Genomic DNA, 20,163 nt, shown 5'->3' with positions numbered 1-20,163 from the left:
CTCTCTCTCTCTCTCTCTCTCTCTCTCTCTCCCACTCTCTCTTAAAAAAAAGAAAGAAAGAAAAATAAAAAGGGGGCTGTGACTGTGGCTCAGAAGTGGAGTGCTCGCCTCGCACGTGTGAGGTCCTGGGTTTGATCCTCAGCACCACATTAAAAACGAAAGAAAGAAAGAAAGGCATTGTGTCCATCTACAACTAAAAACATTTTAAAAAGGGTGTGGGGGGCTGGGGATGTGGCTCAAGCGGTAGCGCGCTCGCCTGGCATGCGTGCGGCCCGGGTTCGATCCTCAGCACCACATACAAAAAAAAAAAAGAAAGATGTTGTGCCCGCCGATAACTAAAAAATATTAAAAAAAAAAAAAAAAAAAAAAAGGGTGTGGGGCCTGGGGATGTAGTTCAGCAGTAAATTTCTTGCCTAGAAAGCCTAGGCCCTGGGTTCAATCCACAGTACTGGGGAGAGGGAAGGGAGTGGCTTGCTCTGTGTCTGGATGCCCACCACTTCCTCTTCTTCCACTTTCAGCTAAAATGTCCTGCAGTAACATTCCTTCCCTTTAGTTTTCCCCACAAAGACTTCTGTGATGCTCATTTTAGCCAGATTTCAAGCTGTATTAAAGTGTCATGAGACAGGGTGGTATTTAAATGAAATTTGATTGAAATCTCATAAGGCCCCTCCTGGAAAGTCTTTTGCACCAAGCTCCCTTTATAACTGTACCAATCAGTTTCAGCCTCCAGAGCCTCTCATATCTGGTTAAACCCATGTTGGCTCCATTGGAGGACATTTACAGTGGGTAGAAAGGCTGCAGAGGCTCTGGACTTAGGCAAGTATCTGGGTAATCTTCATTTCTCCTTTATGATCTACTTAGCTACACCATCAAAAAGTCTTTAAAGTATTACATTAAGTGTATACTCTTTGTTAAAAGATGCAATTTTGGAAAAATCTTCAACATCACTTACTTGTCTAGGAAAACTTTTCCAAACTGCAAACTATATCACTCACCTATCGTATTTAGCTCTTCTTCACCTCTTAACCCATTAATCATAGGAATGTTAACCTATACTTACTTCACTATTTAGGAGTGTGACAATATGCAAAACTTGATAGCTACATCTGTGCTCTTGAGTTTATGTGTATAACTGAATGAATTCTAGAGATATTTTTGTTTGGACTCTCCATTTATAGAAGAGAAAATTTAAATCCTAAAAATTTAATTAATTTTCCTAATGTGATATAGTTAATAACAGAGCCCTAGAACCCAGTTATATTGATTCCTATTCCAGTTCTCTCTCCAGTGTAAGTCACTGAGTCATTCTGTCCTACTTTCTTGTTCTCTCTAGAAATTGCATTCCTTAATAGAAATCTCCACATCCTTTTATGTTGGTGTATCTTTGTGCCTGTATCAGTGGGCATGTATTGAATGTGTACGTGTCTATCTGCAAGTGTCAGTGAACTGGATGTTTATACCCTTTATACTAGGGAAACCTCTAGGTAATTACAGTTCTCTGTGTCAGCACCCAGCAGTAAAGTCAGGGGAAGACCTTCCAAGTCAATCATTAATAAACAGACTTGACTCTTTCTCCAATCAGCTCTATTCCTGGGTCTTCAGGAAATAAGACAAAATAATTAGGGTGGAACCAGACTCTCACAGGGTGAAACCTGGTTTCAGGGCAAGTGAAAGCAACTACAGCAAGACTATAAGGGGCAATGACAGATTAACAGTGGACTATCTTTGTCATGAGTGCTCAAGCTAACATGGATACCATCTTAGTCTTCAGCCTAATCATTGTATCCTATGATTCCAACAAGAAAGGTAAGTACTTGTGTAGGATAATATCATGGAAAAGAGAGGCCTAAGAAACATTTTGAGTCTCTTCCACCAGAAGGGAAATAGCCAATACCCAGCAAGTGATACTTTCCAGAAGTTATACCATACGTCCTCTTGCCTTTAAGCAGGATTGCAACTTACTCAACTTATTCATGATGTGAATGTAATGCATTCTCCTGTATGGCTCATGTAATTAACATTAAAAGTCCTTTCACTGTTATCTTTCTTTATGAAAGCATGCTGTCACAGTTTCCATATTGTCCCCACCTAAGACACCCAAATTCATAATTCCTTATAAGACATTGCCTTCATTAAAAAAAAAAAATGTAGTTGTAGATGGACTGCATGCCTTTATTTTATTTATTTATTTTTATGTGATGCTGAGGATCGAACCCAGTGCCTCACACGTGCAAGGCAAGTGCTCTACCACTGAGCTATAGCCCCAGCTCATGTTGCCTTCATTTTTAAGGTGGCATGTCCACATATTTAGACAGGGTGCTGTGGGTAGGGAGAGTTGAGGGAAAAGGTACTTTGAGGGTGGAATGAAACTATATGCTGTTCTTTGGTAACTTTATTTAAAATATGGCTTTTCAGCAGTTCCTAAACATTTCATCTCTAAAATTAGCTATTTAGAGTTAAGGAAAATAGTGGATGGTGCGGTAGTTGCCAAATATAACAAATTATGAAAATTCCTATACCCTGTAAATCACATGTGTGCCAAAATGCACAGATAACTATGATCTATGAGTCTGTGAAAATCCATAGAGATAAAATGTCCAAGGCAATACTTAATAATCTTCCAAACGTGCTCTTTAATACAGTTGGCAGAAGAAGAGGGAAAAGAGAAATCATCATTTTTCCTTTAGGAAATAGGTTAGTTACTCTTTCATTAACTTGGTAACTTTATTTCACTTTTCTTTGTCCTAAGAGCAGTAGATTGGTATTCAGTTTTCTTTATAATAGGCTAATTCTTACTTGTATGCATTTGTGTGTTTTAAAGTCTTTTTTATAGGCAGTATTTAATCTCCCTGGCTGCAAGTTTTATGAGTAGGAACTTTATTCTTTTGTATCCCTCTCCTATGCCCAGAATTCCAACAAGTAAGTACCAATAAATTCTGACCTTTTTTCCCCCTAGACCTCAGAGAAAGCAGCTGCCAAGTGGAACAGTTCCCTGGGCTCTTCCCAAAGGATGTGAAAAGCATGAGGGAATTTCTAATGCAAGGTAGGAAACAGGCTCTATCTAGAAAAACACTTTTCCGTACCAAGAATTTTTTGTCTTTAAAAGGTGCCTTGTCTCCTCCCTTCTTAGCCCAGATCTCAAATATACTATTTTAAAGATATGTATCCCCTCCCCGTGGAGATTTTCTGAAAACTAATCTTTAAATTCACTTAGTAATTAAGGCATGCCTATATAAATCAAAGATGGGGACAAAGAAAGATGAGACAGCACCTGTTCATCGCATTAAAGAAAACAATCTATGAACATTTCTCTGTGCTGAATTTACAGCAGTCACCTATCTTTATGGAACCTATAGCAGGATGGAAGAAAAGCAGGACTTGCATTATTTAGTGTCATAAATACATACTGAGAAAGAGGTGAAAGTGCAGCAATGGAGTTTAACAGGGTTGACAAATGGAACTGAGTTAGTTGGGCACTGTTCATATTTTTAAAAAGCTTCATTGTTCTCTCTGGCTCTTCCTTCAGAAACTCACACAGAAGCCAAAAGGGCCACATTCATCCAAAATCGGACTATGGCTACACTGCAGTGCCTTGGCTCTGGGAGCAAAGTGAAAGTCAACCTTCTATACTTGGAGGGGAGGCCAGAAGTCAAACCTGTTCTGAAGAACCTAAGAGTCATTGCTGCTCCCCATAGAAACAGCTCTGCTTCCCCAAGCTGTCACCTAATCCCCACATCCAAGTTCCAGACTGGATCCATTCTAACAGGCAAAGGTGAGATTGGAAGAGATGGATGTATGCACTTTTAATTGACATAGCAGCTGGTGCTTAGTAGCAACTAAAGAAAGCCACAAGGAAATAGATTATCCTCCCCTTAGGTGAATCTTTATTTTCTCTGAGAACCAATTTTCTAATCCCAAAGATCCCTTCTAGCCCTGGTATCCTATGGTTTTTTCAAATGATCTTCATTTCTTATAAGTCTTCTTTGACAATATTTTTAATTTTTAATTTATTTTGGATACACACAGTAAAATATTCACACAGCACACTGCAGTGAAAAGTAAGTCTCCCTTCTATTCCTTTCTCTTATTCCTCCAGTTCTCTATCCCTGAGGAAACCACTTACTCAACCTATTCTATTTCCTCCCAGAGATGTTCTAAGCATGTATGGGTGTACATAAATGTACATAATGTACATAATAATAATGTACATAATGTACATAAATGGTTGCACACAATTCATACTGTTCTGTGCCTTGTTTTTTCAACTTAACAATACATCTTATAGTTTGTTCCATGTCATTATATCTGCTTTTTTGTGTGTGTGTGCTGGACATTGTACTCTTGTTCCCAGGGCCAAGCCAGGTAAATGCTGAGCACAAGGCTATCACCGAGCTACACTCCCAGTCCTGCCTCATTCTGTGTGTGTGTGTGTGTGTGTGTGTGTGTGTGGTACTGGTGATTGAACCCAGGGGTACTCTATACCACTGAGCTACATTCCCAGGCCTTTTTTATTTTGAGCAGGGTCTTGCTAAGTTGCTGAGGCTTTCCTAGACTTGGGATCTTTCTGCCTCAGCCTCCAGAGTTGTGGGATTACAGGAGTATGCCACCACCCCTGGCTCCTGCCTCGTTCTTTTTAGCAGTTGTACAGTATTGTGTCGCTGTACCATGACTTATTCTACCAGTCCTCTATTAATGAATATGTTGGTTTTTCTAGTCTTTTGCCATTACAAACAATGCTGTAGGCCATGATGGTGTACATTCTTCTTTTGTATTTGCCATTTAGCAAGAAGATAAATTCCAAGAAGCAGGATTGCTGCATCAAAGATTTCATAGAAAAGAAAATAAAAAAATTATAAGATTTTGCTAAGTTACCCTTCTCAGACGTGGTCATATTTTGCATTCCCACCTACACTGTGTGAGAATACTTGTTTCCCCTCATTTACTCAGCAGGGTTTTTGTTGTTGTTGTTGTGTTGTGGCTTTGTTTTTGATGTTGTTGTTGTTGTTTTGGTACTGAGGTTTGAACCTAGGTGTACCCACTGAGCCACATCCACAGCCTTTTTTTTTTTTAATGTATATTTTATTTAGAGACAGGGTCTCGCTGAGTTGTGTAGGGCTTTGTCAAGTTGCTGAGGCTGGCTTTGAATTCACAATCCTCCTGCCTCAGCCTCTCAAGCAGGTGGGATTATAGATGTGTGCCACACCACGTCCAGCCTGGGCAGTGGTTCGTGACCTCAGTCTTCAGTTTCTCTGCTTTTGCTCTCCTTTCTTTTTTCTACCCATTCTTTTTGTCAAGTAGTTTCTCACCAAGAGATATTCTCACCAAGACAGTTCCCCCCTTTATATACAGGCCATCCCTTAGAGGCTGCTGCTATACTGCTGGAAAAATAAAACTTGACATTTTTAGAGAAACTGAAGGGTTCACAAGTAAAATAATAGGGAAACAAGTTTAAAAACTAGAGATTGGGATGTAAGTGGATAGACTCACAGGATATGACCCAGCTATGGTAAATTATATATTCTCACATGACTTGAATGTTACATTCACTTTTATTATACTTTCTAAAATTCTACCAGTGTTGACTGTATGAAGAAAAAAATAAACTCTTAAAAACTCAAAACCCTTTAGCAGGATTTTAGACTTTCTGTCATTCAATATCAATTCAATCAGATTGTTTTCCTCTTAACATATGACACCCTGCTTGATTCCATGGTACTAATAATGGAGAATTAGTGGGCCTATGTCATTTTGGAGTCAACAGGGCTTGGGTAGAATAAACATAATATTATGCATTGTGGAGCTCTGGGAAATTAAAGACATTAGTTCTTAGAAATTCTAAACAAGGAAATCTGGGAGGTTAAGGAAAAGGAGAGATGCCAAAGATCAACCTGACCTAATTAAAAAATTTGCCCTGAGCAAGCCTTCCAGCTTTCCTTCATGAGGGTGGTTGGTTTTGGGATTCAGAATTTAAAGTATACCCTATATTATTTGAGCCATGTGAAGAGACTTAATGGAGGAGTAGTCTGAGAACCTAATCATCATTCACCATATATTTCTATAAAACTATAATGATGAATCCCAAACAATGTAAAACAAGAGTTTTAGAAAGTATAAACAACTTTTGAATCATAACCTCTTTTATAAGTTTGAAACTGCTTCTTCTGAATTTACACCAATTTGATTACCAGTATGTGACAGGTCTCAAATAGGATAGAAATAAAAATTAGGTAAATACAAATTTACAAGGGTCATAAAAGAGATGCATTCTGAATGACTGCACTGTGATGAGATAAGTCTACATAGGAGGATGTCCAAGATAGTTCATGAAAATATCCTCATATAAAACAAGAATTTGAAGCCATAACGATGGGAATATTCTGCAATGTTATCAGAAGACATGGGTGGACAAAGAATGAAAAAACAGAAAGAAGGAGACAGTTGCTGTTTATAGAATTTAGTCAAAGGAAAGACCCTCTGTTACAAATATTCTGAAATTTCCTTCTTGTGGAGAAAAATTACTCACTAGGTCTTTATCACTGATGACAGAGTCTATATTTCCTAGTTCCTTATTGTTTAGATTCTATATTAATTAAGAGGAGAAACTTTCCAGTCAGGTGTGGTGGTACATGACTGTAATCCCAGCTACTTGGGAGGGAAAGGCAGAAGGATCACAAGTTCTAGACCAACATGGGCAACTCAAAAAAATCTTGTCTCAAAATAAAATGAAAAGGGCTGGGATCCAGGGATGATGGCACATGCCTGTAATCCCAGCAACTTGGGAGGCTGAGGCAAGAGGATGGCAAGTTTGAGACCAGCCCCAGCAATTAAGTGAGACCCTGTCTCCAAATGAAAAGTAAAAAAAAAAAAAAAAAAAAAAGTTCTGGAGATGTGGTTAAGCACCCCTAGGTTCGATCCCCAGTATAGGGGATGGGGAGGGGAGCTAATATTGCAATTCCATCACCACTGGGAATAAAGTGTTTTTTTTTACAAACTCCCTGCTCCACTTTGGTGCTAAAACCTAACAGATGAGACCTGAAAGAGATGAGCTGCCAATGGACTTTCATTTAGAAGGTAGGCTGAGGGCTGGGGATGTGGCTCAAGCGGTAGCGCGCTCGCCTGGCATGCGTGCGGCCAGGGTTCGATCCTCAGCACCACATACAAAAGATGTTGTGTCTGCCGAAAACTAAAAAATAAATATTAAAATTCTCTCTCTCTTAAAAAAAATAATAATTATTAAAAAAAAAAAGAAGATAGAAGGTAGGCTGAAAATATACTGACAGATGAAGCCTATTTAGTAGAATTTGAAGCAGTGGTTCCCAGGAGGAAGGAACATCTGCCACAATGAAATCCATTATCCCTGGGGTTAGAAGGCAGAATTCTTCCACTTAAAGAGACAATCTCTAGGTTTTCCTTCTTCTTTCAATCATAATATCACTCAATTTGCAAAGTGTTTTTATACCCACTTTCTCATTTTTATTTGTTTCTGATCTTTATAACATCCTTGAGAAACAAGTATACGAAGTATTATTTGTACCATTTTCAGATTAAGAAAACCAAAACTCAGAGAATTTATGTACCTTGTCCAAAGTGAGATAAATTACTTATTTTCATCTGGGGTTTGAACCCAGGGCCTTGTGCATGAGAGGCAAGCACTCTACCAACTGGGCTATATTCCCAGCCATCATCTCTCTTATAAACGTATATGTTATCACTTCATAATTTCTTTCATTTTTTTCCTTTGAACCTGTTGATTTTTAAGTCTATCTCTACCTCTCTGCCCACACTGTCTTCCTAATTCAACTGAAATCAGGAACTATTACTTGCCTGGTCTATGGCCCCCAGCCTCTGAAGAACTATCATTTTCACATGGACTTAATTAGGACATGTGAGAGTAATTTAGAAAAGTCACATCGAATTTACAGACTTTAATAAGCAATTATATAAGACCATCAAAATGGACAAGAATCACAGTATCTGATTTGGATTAGGTCAATTCTGAAGGCACATGAAGCTATTAGTTCCAGATTACAGCCAGAATCCTTCTGCTCCTCATTACTTCCACTCCTAGACTGGATCACATCACCCCTCATTTGAATTTCTTTGACAGCCTCCTAGCAGGTTATCCAGCTTCTACCCTTGCCCCCCACAGACCATTTCCAACACAGCAGTCTAGTGATCAAAACAAACTTCTGTCATTCTTCTGCCCCAAATCTTACAATAGATCTTATTTCAATCAAATAAAAACCAAGATCCTTAAACCAGCTTATGAGTCCGTAAGTGATATTAACCCTTTTCTTGTGGAGCAATTGTCCCCCTTGCTGAATCCATGCCATCTCACTGGTCTTCTTGCTCTGCCTCTAAAATTGTAACATACCAGGCACATTCTGGGGCCTTTTCTCTCATTTCCCATATGCTTGGTTACTACTTCCCCAGGCATCTGTTCAGTGGATCCCCTCAACTCCTTCAAATCTTGGCTCAATTCTCAATTTCTTAAAGAAACAGTCTAGAATGCAGGTTGCCCATTTGCATCCCTCGAGCTTTGTTTTACGTGTTTTTTTTTTTTTTTTTGGTAGCACTTATCGCCTCTTAACATACTATAATGTGTGTTATATTCATTGTTATCTGCTTCCCCCATCCCACCCCACAACCCTCCCTCCTCTTTGCTTGCTCTCTTGCTAGAATTCATCCAACAATATATAGAAAATACTGAAGCAGTGCCTGGCACATAATAGATATTAATTTTTGGACATCTGCTGAATAAATGATTGAGAAGTATGTGAACCTGGGTGGACTTTCCATCTTCCCATTCCTTTTGCTTTCCCAATTCCCTCTCACAGTAGTAAACCAAGGATGCACTAAACAGATTTGCAGCAGCCATTCAGGAAATTATAATATTGCACATCTTTGAACTTTGGAGTCACTTTTATTAAAGAAGGAAACTTCCAATACTGTTACACCCTCCATATTTATTATTATTACAGCTTTAAGAATGATAGGCAAATAAGATATGGCTTACTCTTTTACTCTGATCCTGTGTTAGTCAAAGGCCCCATAGGGACTTAATCCATCTCTCTTCTTATCCAAATTCATAATCCTCATTTATTCTTGGCATTATTTTATACTCACACCCTAAACCTATGGACAGACAGGTCAATAGGGCCACAGTTAGAAGTTTATCAGGTAATTAGAACAAGGGTTTTGTCAGGTAATATCAAGGGTAGATAAAATTTTCTCTGAAAGTTGTCCTTTCATTGTTTCTTTTTGTTTTATAGCTTTTTTGCCAGGGATCTCCCAATGTAAGTTCTACCCCATGATGAGGACGTCATTAGAGACTTTTCCCATCACTACCACCTCCACAACTTCTGGGAATAAAGAAGAAGAGAAAACTACAAGTACTAGTGATTTTTCTAGCCCTTTGACACAAGGTACAGAATAAGCAGAAATATAAAACAAGAACGAAAGAAATACTTTTAGCCCCAACATCAGTATGGGTTCGTAAGATTTTCCTGGAGTTTGAGAAGTTAGACTTTACATTTAAAAAATCACTCAATTGGGGCTGGGGATGTGGCTCAAGCGGTAGCGCGCTCTCCTGGCATGTGTGCGGCCCGGGTTCGATCCTCAGCACCACATACAAACAAAGATGTTGTGTCCACCGAAAACTAAAAAAAATAAATATTAAAAAAAAAATCACTCAATTTTTTAATGTAAAAATTAGCTTCTCCATAAAAAAAGGTCCCAGAAATGTTTGTAGTTTGACGCCATCAATGAACCTTTACCTCCACACAAATGAGCTCATCTTGTAGCTAGCGTTGGGGATACAGTAAGTTCTGTTCATGTGATGGATAATTCTAGTCACTGCATGCATAGGTGGGTAATATTTAAATACTAAGCAATTATTTCAGTGGTGATACCAACCAACTGCATGTTTTCATCCTCATTGTTTTTAGAAACAACTCTCCCAGCCATGTGTGTTAGTGCACATCTGTAATCCCAACTGATTCGGAAGACTGAGGCAGGAGGATCATAATTTTGAGGCCAGCCTCAGCAATTTAGGGAGACCCTATCTCAAAATAAAAAAATAAAAGGGGATGTGGATGTCCTTCAATGATAGAGTGCCCCTGGGTTCAACACTCATCACCACACACACATACATATACACACTTGAAATAAAGAAAGAAAGAAGGGAGGAAGGGAGGGAGGAAGAAAATAAATAGAAAAAAAAGAAAGTCTTCTCTAAATTGTCTAGCAATTAAGTTTTGTAAGATTTGAATTTTGTAAATCTGAATTACATCCTAGATTCTACCAAAGGAAAAGTAAATATGAGATTAGAAATAATAAAATGCACATGAGCCATTTACCCCAGATTTGATTTATTATCCAGAAGCAATGCCAATTCACCTTTGTTCCTCCTATAACCTACAAAAACCAAGAGAAGCACAGAAAAAAGGTGATTTTCTAATCCCACACAATGTGTCAGAGAAAGTGGGTAGGGACTCTGAGAAGACTTGAGATGGAAAGGTAAAGCTTAGAACTCCTTGTGCATTCAAGCCTTCTCTTCCTCTGAGAATGCAAGAATCAGCCCTACATGATATGGAATCCCAAATACAGAGAAATGATTCGTTGGGTGTATGTTGCAAAAGAGGTTAGAGAAGAGACTATCGTGCCCATCCCACTCCTGATTCTGAGTCTAAAATGGAAATATAGCCTCTGCTTCTGAGTCAAGCTGGGTCCTTCTTAGTCTGGGAGCCAGGAGAACTTCAAGTCAAAGGGTCAATATACTCCCTTACTCAAATTCTCTCTCTCCATTTAGTCACAGATGAGGACCTAGCAAAAAGGCAGAAATGGAGTATTGTGGTCAAATTTCTGATTGCTGTCACCCTGTTGGTCACTGGAGTTGCCATTATGATATTTGTCATTTTTGAAGTCCCATGCCCTGTAAGTTTGCTGGTATACTGGGTCCTGGGACTTGATCTTTAAAGACCTCCTTCTGTTCCAAAGGCAGCTTGGTTTAGTGAGGAAAGCAGACGTTGGGGTTTTGATAAATCTGTCACTCACATTCATTAGTCAAGTGATTTGGTTAAAGTTGATTGACTTCTCCTACTATAGTTGCCTCATCTGCAAAATGGGACTCATTTTCCTTGCATGCAGTTATTCATGTTATTAGAGCTCCTGTGTGAGAGGCACTTGACACATAGGAGGCACTCACTCCATGTGAGTTCCTTTGACTACTGCAAGACATTCTCTAGGAAGAGTAGTTCTAACACAATGGTGGTATATACCTGTAACCCTAGCAACTCAGGGGGCTGAGGCAGGAAAATTGTAAATTAGAGGCTAGCCTCAGCAATTTAACGAGAACCTGTCTTAAAATAAAAAATAAGAAGAACTGGGAGCTCAGTGGTAGAGCACTAGTACTACAAAAAAGAAAAACGAGAGAAAAAAAGATGATTTCCTTTAAATTTTCTGGCATGAGGTTTGGAAGATAATCAAATGTTTATCAGCCATCTAACCAAAGTTGATACCAGAGGTGCTGGGGATATAGCTCAGTTAGTTGAGTGCTTGCCTTGCATGCACAAGGCCCTGGGTTCAATCCCTAGCAGCACAAAAAAAGAAAAAGAAAGTTGATATCAGTCATTTTTCTCCTTCAGAGTCGATGCCTAGGAGCCAGAAGACTGTGCCAATGCCAGCAGTTGTGGAGAAGGCAAAAGAAGAGAGACCAGCACCCTGGGGCAGCTGAATCCCAGGCAGATTCTCAGCCTGAGAAGGGAGGTGTTCACTGTGTGGTTTATGTCATTTGTTTAGAGAAAACAGGATTAACATATAAGTGCAGGGTGGTTGGGAACTGCTTTAGTTATAAAGCAAAAGTGGGTAATTTTTCTATGTCAGATATCTGTACTGCTATTTTCCTAACATCAGTCCACTCATAATCCAATGAGATACTTACTGAAAATACATACTTCTGGGGACAGATAAACTGAATCACAATGTCTAGTGGAGCCAGGAATCTTCTTTTCTTTTCTTTTGAGACGAGATCTTGCTATGTTGTCCAGGATGGTCTCAAAATCCTGGATTTGACAAGCATGGTAGTGCATGCCTGTAATCCCAGCAGCTTGGGAGGCTGAGGCAGAAGGATAGCGAATTCAAAGCCAGCCTCAGCAAAAGCAAGGCGCTAAGCAACTCAGTGAGACCCTGTCTCTAAATAAAACACAACAAATAGGGCTGGGGATGTGGCTCTGTAGTTGAATGTCTCTGAGTTCAATCTCCAGTACCAAAAATTAAAAATAAAATAAAATCCTAGATTAAAGCCATCCTCCTGCCTCAACTTCCTGAGTAGCTAGGACCATAGGGCTATGCCAGCATGCCTAGCTTAAGATTTTTTAAAAAGTTCCCTAAGTATAGGTGGATTTACTGTGAAATAAATGAAGCTTATGCTTCAGGACCCATGACCCTGTTCAAAGCCATGCATCTGATTATGTACTTTTAAAATTTGTATTGTTCTTCTTTAAGAAGGCTCCCCAAAATTGTAAAATCTTTAGAATTCACAGATGTATTCATCCTGTCCTTAGGTAACTCTTCTTTTTTTCCTTATGGTATTGGGGATTGAACCCAGGGTCCACGTATGCTAGATAAGAGCTCTATCAGTGAGCCATATCCCCAGCCCCAGGTGATTCTTATGTAAAGTAAAATTTAGGTACCATCACTCTTGAACACAGTTTGAAGACTTGGCATTGCAACTTTCTTCTTTTTCTTGTCTCTGGGTTTCCTGACACAATTATAAATTAATAGTGCCCTTTGGTTAAAACAGACACCATACCACTGGCTCAGCATGGAAACTTTTAAATATATTTCCTACCAGGAGTAGACTTGGCCTTTCAATATGAGATATTGCTGGGCACCTTCTTCAAGACAAATAATGTTCCCTAAGGCAAACAGGCTTTACACATTATTTTATTCACTTATTTTTATGTGGTGCTGAGGATTGAACCCAGGGTCTCATATGTGCGAGGCGAGCACTCTACCACTGAGCCACAACCCAGCCCCCTAGGCTTTAAAAATTAAACAAGGCTTTAAAAATTAAACTTTTGTAGAATTACAGCATTGATAATAGTCTCAAAGATTATCTAGTTCAGGATGGTACACATACTGCTACTCTTCCATTCTACATCAAGTGCATATGTCAATAATCAAGCACAGCACTCTTTCCACTCAGACCTGGCATTACAATCTTCCTTATTGTGCTATAGGCACCCACTGCCAATTTCTTGGTGAACTCTAGCCTAGGTTAATATTTTCTCCTAATATTAGGTGATAATCCTATACAAATAGCATGATTTTGTAATATGGTATAGCTTAGTTCTTTACTCCACATTATCATTTCTACTGAATATTGGCAGAAATAGGCTTGAAGGGGACAACAACATCCAGCTCAGAATTAGAGGTAATCACGTAGCAGCTACTTGGATTGAACTTCTATGAACGTAATAGGCTACTGAATGAAAAGGGGATGAAAACAGTAATAAGGTAGCAATTTTATACACATAATTTCATTTGTTTCTCACAAAAATTCTGGGAGGTAGCCAGGGTAGGTAGCTGATACTGATACTTAATTAGAAGGTTAGAGAGGATATGTGACTTTCTCAAGGTCACACACACTGGTAGAAACAGAACTAGAATCCATGTTTTTTAATTGCTACACTAATATTCATTAAATCCTTCATCTAGTCCACAAAACTTTACTGAACACCTGAGTGTCTGCTTCCCTGTTAAAGATGTTTACAATCTAATTGGAAAGAAAAATCTTTGATTAAAAAAATCATAATTATGTTCATAACAGCATAATAGGCACTTAGAAAACTTGATGGCACCTGGGGTCAGCTATGGTGAGTGTGGAATGAGATTATTAAAAATATTTGGCCAGATCCAAAAATCTCTGTTCAAATCTCTGCCTCTTTTCAAAACAAAATGAGATTGTTTGGGCCTAATTCAGGAATGAAGCAGAATCCCTGAAGCATCTTGGATCCACCCCAGTTGCATACTTAGGGCCTTTTCCATTCAAGGCAAACAGATCAAGCAAGGGGTGAATGGCACTTTACTAGTGGGCTATAATTCTCATTCATATGTGCACCTTCTTCATACTTTCTATGTAATTATTGGGTAACGAAGAGGCAAAATGAAGTGTACTTGGAATTATATGGGGTTTTGTACTTAGCAATCCCTTTGTTGACATATGAAGAAATATTCCTTCACATCTTTCATTATCCTTTATATTTCCCTTCAATCTTTAGGTTGGACAAGACATTCCTAACTCATCAAATGCGAAAAAAACTACAGGAATTACTATTATGCACCAGACATACTTTTGAAAAATTCTGTTCTGAATGAATACACTGTTTCTTCTCCACTCTTTCCTCCCTATTATTAGTCAATATGGGCAGTTTCTTGCCAGTGTTACATTTATATCTTCATGGGGTGGTGGGGCATTATCATCAGTACTGCCAGGTCAGGGAAGGAAGAGCCTGGACTGAGCAGTTACCCTCACACTGCTACTGACGTTGCCACAAGCCTCTGTGATTCACTTTGGATGTCCATGAAAATGGATATCTTTCCATTCCATCAAATGAAAACAAAGGCCTTCCCTCTAAGTACTATGAATGGATCTTATTGCTCTCTTTGACAAAAGACTTAAACACAGCCTCCAAGAAACTGGGCAAGGCAGCTGGTAGTGTGGCATACATCCCAACTCCTCCGTTATCCTCACAACTGACTTCCTGCTCACTGGCTGTCATTGAGCTTACAAACTAATGTCCTGCTCTTCCAGAATAATGTCCACAGGTTTTATGATTTACCCTCTGCCATTGCATATGGCTATCAACACACTGGTGAAGGAAACTTGACCCTACTCATTCCAAAAGCCCTCCTCATAAGTCATTCCCAAGGGGCTTAGAGACTGCAGACTCAAGTGAAGTCTCCTCACAATCCAGAATTCCTAAAGTGGGTCTGATATATATTTTATTTTAGTAGTGTGATACATACAGTTTGGATAAGGATTCCAGAGCAGAATGATTATGACCACGATAGAGGCGCAGCTGTGATGGAGTCTGACCCGCCTAAGCAAGAGTTTCGTGAGAAAGTGGAAACAGCTGATCTTAAAGAACTGTTTAAGTGGAAAAGGGAATGGTGGATGTTAGCCTGCTTCTTTTCATAAGATTCTGAAACCATTTCATTTTGGTGATATGTGCCTGCTTCTATGTAATTCTGTTTTCTTAGTTCTCTGGTAGAAGCCATACATACATTGTATTCTTCTTTCTTTCACTTCAAATACTGTCCAAAAAATGATTCTCAAAACTGTACTATAATAGCAGAGGAACAAGCTGAACCTGGAAGAGACAGAAGAGACAAAAGCATGGGTGATGTCATGTTTTGGTGAAACACTAAAGAATCTCTGAAGATCCACAGAGCATACATGGAACATATGGCAGACAGAAAGGACAGAACACTGGTGTGGCCTTTGGATAAATACATTACACCCTGCCACTGAATCACAACATCACCTTAAGTTTATCCTGCCATCTCTTATTATTTAGTTCGACCATAAAATAGGAGGAAAGTGGGGCTGGGGATGTGGCTCAAGCGGTAGCACGCCCGCCTGGCATGCGTGCGGCCCAGGTTCGATCCTCAGCACCACATACAAACAAAGATGTTGTGTCTGCCGAAAAAAACTAAAATAAATAAATAAATATTTTAAAAAATTTAAAAGAAATAGGAGGAAAGTGCCTGCTTTTCCTGGGACCAATTGGGAGGATTATTAAAAACATGTTCTTAGAAGCTCTTGGTCTAGAATTAATGCCTGCATTCATCCCCACATGTCCCTGCCTTTCCCACCACAACTGAATGTCTCTTAATCTGGAAACATGAAATTTCCCAGAAGATGAAACCTGTGGCAAAGTCCATGCCTATCAACTCTTCTGCAAGAGTATAATTTGGACATTTGTATTGATTTTCTTTATAAAAATTCACTGAGTCAAAATTATGTATTTTGCTTTGGGAACATCTGTTTCCCATGGCAAAGCAAGATCTCCCTGTGGATTTTCTAACTCCCTAGTCATTTAACAACTTTGAATCCTATATTACCTCTCTAGTGGAGATTCTTGAAAAGTAAGAGATCAAAGAGATGGCAGTTCAGAAGGGAGAACTCCTATGGGGACTCTGGGATGTGGACTTTAGTCTCAGATTGCTTCAGAGCCAGGCACAATTCTCTGTGTCACCATTACAGATGCAACTTGATAAAACATTTCTATGTAAGTGCAAATTACTCCTCTGCAAAGTATATGGTTCTTATTGCAAATTCTTTCTTACAAAGTTGTCATACTTTGTTTTTCTGATTATTAAAGTACATTCTCATTTTTAAAAATTTTGAAAATAATGGAAAGTATAAAGAATAAAGGATTAAAAGTTATACCTAATCTCTCCTTCTAGAGATAACCACTGCTGACAGTGATATATCTCTTTACAGAAAGTTTATAAATACATATAGATATGATAAAAAGACACATATATTACACAATATCATACTTTTCTTACTACTTTTAACCTGATTCCCCTTTCCAGTTAATGTATTATTACATATTTCCAATTGGCATATTTATTGTGTTTATATTCAAGTTTTCAAAGTTCCTAGAAGTCCTTCCAACTTTTCAAAGTGTCTATGTCACCCCAATACTTTTTTTAAATATTTATTTTTTAGTTGTAGTTGGACACAATATCTTTATTTTATTTATTTATTTTTATGTGGTGCTGAGGATCGAACCCAGGGCCTTGCATATGTGAGGTGAACACTCTATTGCTGAGTCACAACCCCAGCCCCCCTCAATACTTTTTTGATAGGTCCAAAGATTAAGGTATATATTTGCTTTGGCAAAGAAGGCACATTCACAAAACCTCTAATTTAAACTTTGAAGTTAGTGCTGAATGACATTAATGGCCACGATAGTATGGTTGTTTTAAAAGCATTCCTTGATTTAAAAAAATACTTAATATTCAACAATTTTATACATTTTGCCATTTTTCATTCTTTAGATATAACTGTGATCTCCAAAATCAGAGTGACCTAGGATTCTGGAAAGTGCTGAGCAGGCACTTAGTGTCTTTCCTTTTCTGTTTCCTTAGGTTAGTGCAAGCAAGGATAGGCTCAGAGGTGCCATCAGCCCTAATCATTCTCCACCCTTAACTACCCCTTCTTATTTTAGACCCCCTTTAAATACTGTCCATCATATTCTGACCTAGACCATTTCCCTTTGTGTCATTTTCCAAGGAAGAGTTGCTTTATGTATTTGTGACCAGGAGACAAAGAGAGTCCTATGGTCCTCCTTTCCCCTCCCACTCTCCAAAGGGATTTCATTTCCTGAATACACACAATGGGCCTCATGTTGCTTTGAGTTGCTATTCATTTTTTATGCATACTTTCCATGAAGCTGTAGTGTCTATATTAATTTGTCTATATTACTTTCTATGAGCAAAGTATCATGTTAATAGTAGACACTTAAATTATGATGATGTCACAACATCAAATGGTAGCTAAGGATAGCATAATGATTTTCTATAAGAGAATGAAGTAATTTCTATTTTCAGATAAAAGCTGCCATGGGTTGCTAGGAAGATATAAATCAACGTGGACCCATACAGCAATTATTGACCCATACTGTAACACTTGAATGTGTCTCTCTAGATTTACATTCTTGTCTCTTAGGCTTTATATCTCTTCTTCTTTCTCTTCTCCCTTATTATTCCAACACTTTTTTCCCCTATCTTTTTCTTTTCCTTACTCTATGACTTGACTTACCAATCATCCAATCTATGGAAATTGATCCATTTTACATTGAAACTTCAGGTCCAAAAAGATTTTTCTTTTCTTCTTTTTGGTACTGGGGATTGATTCCAGGGTTGCTTAACTACTAAGCCACATCCTCAGCTTTTTAAAAAAATTTTATGTTTTTTAATTTTGAGAAAGGGCCGTGCTACTTAGGGCCTTGCTAAATTGCTGAGCCTCCTGAGTTGCTGGGATTACAGGCATGCACCATTGCTGGAATTATATTGTGCCTGACTCAAAAAGTCTTTTCTTCTACCTAGCCCTCCTTCCTTTGGTACAGTTTAGCAATAGGTGCAACTTGGGAAGTTAGGAACTTTCCCTGGACTCATGAATTTGCGCCACCCAGTGGTTTAATCTGATAACTGCATTCTCTGAAAAATCAGTAGTGGGAATTAATAAATGCAGCATAAATAAATCATGACAAATATAAAGCCTGAATTACTGCATAATGGGAAAAATTCATAATAAGAAAATTTCATTATATTTTTAAATCCCATTTACTAAAACTTAGGATGGAAATGCTATGTTTAGAGGCTTGATGTTATGGTCTCCACTGAACAAGATGATAAATAAACAGTTCAGGCTATAGAGTAAAGCCCTTACTGCCTCTAGAAGAACCAAACATTCTATGGAAGAGACACATAATTTGAAGACTCATAAATTGCATATATGATAGTATCAGATAATAGTTTATTTTTCTACAATGAATATTCTTGGATGTATTTATGTCTAGAACATATATGCCAAGGAGTTAATGGGTTGTAGGATATAAAAATGTGTGTGTGTGCACGTGTGTGTGTGTATGTGTATACACACACACACATATTCACCTTCACTAGATTGCAATTGGCTTTCCAAAGTGGTTGTACCAAATACAGAACCACTAGCAATAAAGAAATTGCCCATATTCCACATTCTCCCTAATTTGAAAATCTCAGACTTAATTTTTTCTCCCAATCTGATGGCCTTGAAGTCCTGTTATTGTTCTTACATTAATTTTCTTCCTTAATGGTGAATTTGAGTACCTTTGCATATATTTATTTGATGTTAGACTTTTTTCTTGCTTATAACCACTCCCTATTTTTCTACTGAGATCTTTTGTTAATTAAATTTTTTTAGATATACATGATAGTACTGTGTACTTTGACATATTATACATGCATGGAGTATGACTTATTCTAACTAGGATCCCATTCTTGTGGTTGTACATGATGTGGATTTTCACTGGTGGTGCATTCATCTATGAATGTAGGAAAGTTATGTCCAATTCATTCTATGGTCTTTCCTATTTCCATCCCGCCAACCTTCTCTTAATTCATTCCCCTTTGTCTAATCCATTGAACTTCTAGTCTTCTCTGATCCCCTGTGTGTTAGCATCCTCATATCAGAGAGAACATTCTGCCTCTTTTTTTTCGGGGGATTGGCTTATTTCACTTAGCATGAGAGTTTCCAGATCCATCCATTTACTGGCAAAATTCATAAAGTCATTCTTTTATTATGGCTGGATAATATTCCATTGTATACATATACCACATTTTCTTTATCCATTCATCTGTTGCAGAGCATCTATGTTGATTCTATAGCTTAGCTATAACAAATTGAGCTGCTATAAACATTGTTGTGGCTGCATCACTGTAGTATGCTGATTTTAAGTCCTTTGGGTATATACTGAGGAGTGGGATAACTGGATCAAATTTTGGTTTCTTTCCAAGTTTTATGAGGAATCTCCATACTTCTTTCCAGAGTGGTTGCACCAATTTGCTGTCCCACCAGCAATGTGTGAGTGTGCCTTTTTCTCATATTCTCTCCAACATTTATTGTTACTTGTATGCTTGATAATTGCCATTCTGACTAGACTGAAATGAAACCTCAGTGTAGTTTTAATTTGCATTTCTCTAATTGCTAGAGATGTTGAATGAGTTGTTAGTCTTTTTCTTGTAGAAGTCTTATAATCCTGAATATACTCCTGGACAGTAATCCTTTGTTTGTGAAATATGTTACAATCTAAAGTATATTTCTAACACTCTTTCTCAACATGTGGATTTACAATGAAATAAAAACTTGTCAGGCTCTAAGGTTATGGGAGTACCACAGGCTCCACAAATTTGTTTTCATTTTGATTTCTATGGTTGCATTAAAAAAAAAAAACTATTGATTGTTATGTCTAAAAATCCTAGAAAACCAAACATAAACTGGGGCATAAAGGCACACACCTGTAATCTCAATGACTGTGGAGGCTGCAGGTTTGAGACCAGGCTGAGCAATTTAGTGGGACCTTGTCTCAAAATAAAAAATAAAAA

At 38.2% G+C, this 20,163-nt stretch overlaps 2 protein-coding genes and 1 long non-coding RNA gene across 6 annotated transcripts in view; 1 reads left to right on the top strand and 2 right to left on the bottom strand.

Moving 5' to 3' along the window:
- Positions 1–20,163, bottom strand: part of Acaca (acetyl-CoA carboxylase alpha) — a 276,215-nt gene that overhangs the window by 241,753 nt on the left and 14,299 nt on the right. The gene's annotated exons all lie outside the window — the stretch shown is intronic.
- C17H17orf78 (chromosome 17 C17orf78 homolog) lies at positions 1,749–14,360 on the top strand. 2 transcript variants are annotated; one of them, XM_027950236.2, is made up of 7 exons: positions 1,749–1,806; positions 2,957–3,043; positions 3,527–3,772; positions 9,273–9,398; positions 10,811–10,935; positions 11,646–11,768; positions 14,283–14,360. In XM_027950236.2, the coding sequence occupies exons 1-7, from the start codon at positions 1,749–1,751 to the stop codon at positions 14,358–14,360; spliced, it is 843 nt and encodes a 280-aa protein (XP_027806037.2). The 2 variants fall into 2 exon arrangements, with proteins under 2 accessions (XP_027806037.2, XP_027806039.1); XM_027950238.1 differs by lacking the exons at positions 9,273–9,398; positions 10,811–10,935; positions 14,283–14,360 and having other exon boundaries at positions 11,646–11,734.
- Positions 8,904–12,087, bottom strand: LOC139702466 (uncharacterized). Its single transcript, XR_011705104.1, has 2 exons — positions 11,942–12,087; positions 8,904–9,659 (listed from the first exon to the last, which is right to left on the bottom strand). It is a non-coding gene; the product is annotated as an uncharacterized lncRNA (long non-coding RNA).

This window comes from Marmota flaviventris, chromosome 17, assembly GCF_047511675.1.
Source record: "Marmota flaviventris isolate mMarFla1 chromosome 17, mMarFla1.hap1, whole genome shotgun sequence".
NCBI classification, from domain to species: domain Eukaryota; kingdom Metazoa; phylum Chordata; class Mammalia; order Rodentia; family Sciuridae; genus Marmota; species Marmota flaviventris.
Note: the sequence above shows the minus strand (reverse complement) of the source record. Positions and strands in the feature narration are given on the sequence as shown.

Excerpts from the sequence above, each read along its gene's own strand:
- C17H17orf78 (XM_027950236.2), top strand. The coding sequence starts at position 1,749 with ATGGATACCATCTTAGTCTTCAGCCTAATCATTGTATCCTATGATTCC. Across the intron at positions 1,807-2,956 it reads CTATGATTCCAACAAGAAAG|ACCTCAGAGAAAGCAGCTGC; the intron begins GTAAGTACTTGT and ends TTTTCCCCCTAG. Across the intron at positions 3,773-9,272 it reads ATCCATTCTAACAGGCAAAG|CTTTTTTGCCAGGGATCTCC; the intron begins GTGAGATTGGAA and ends TTTGTTTTATAG.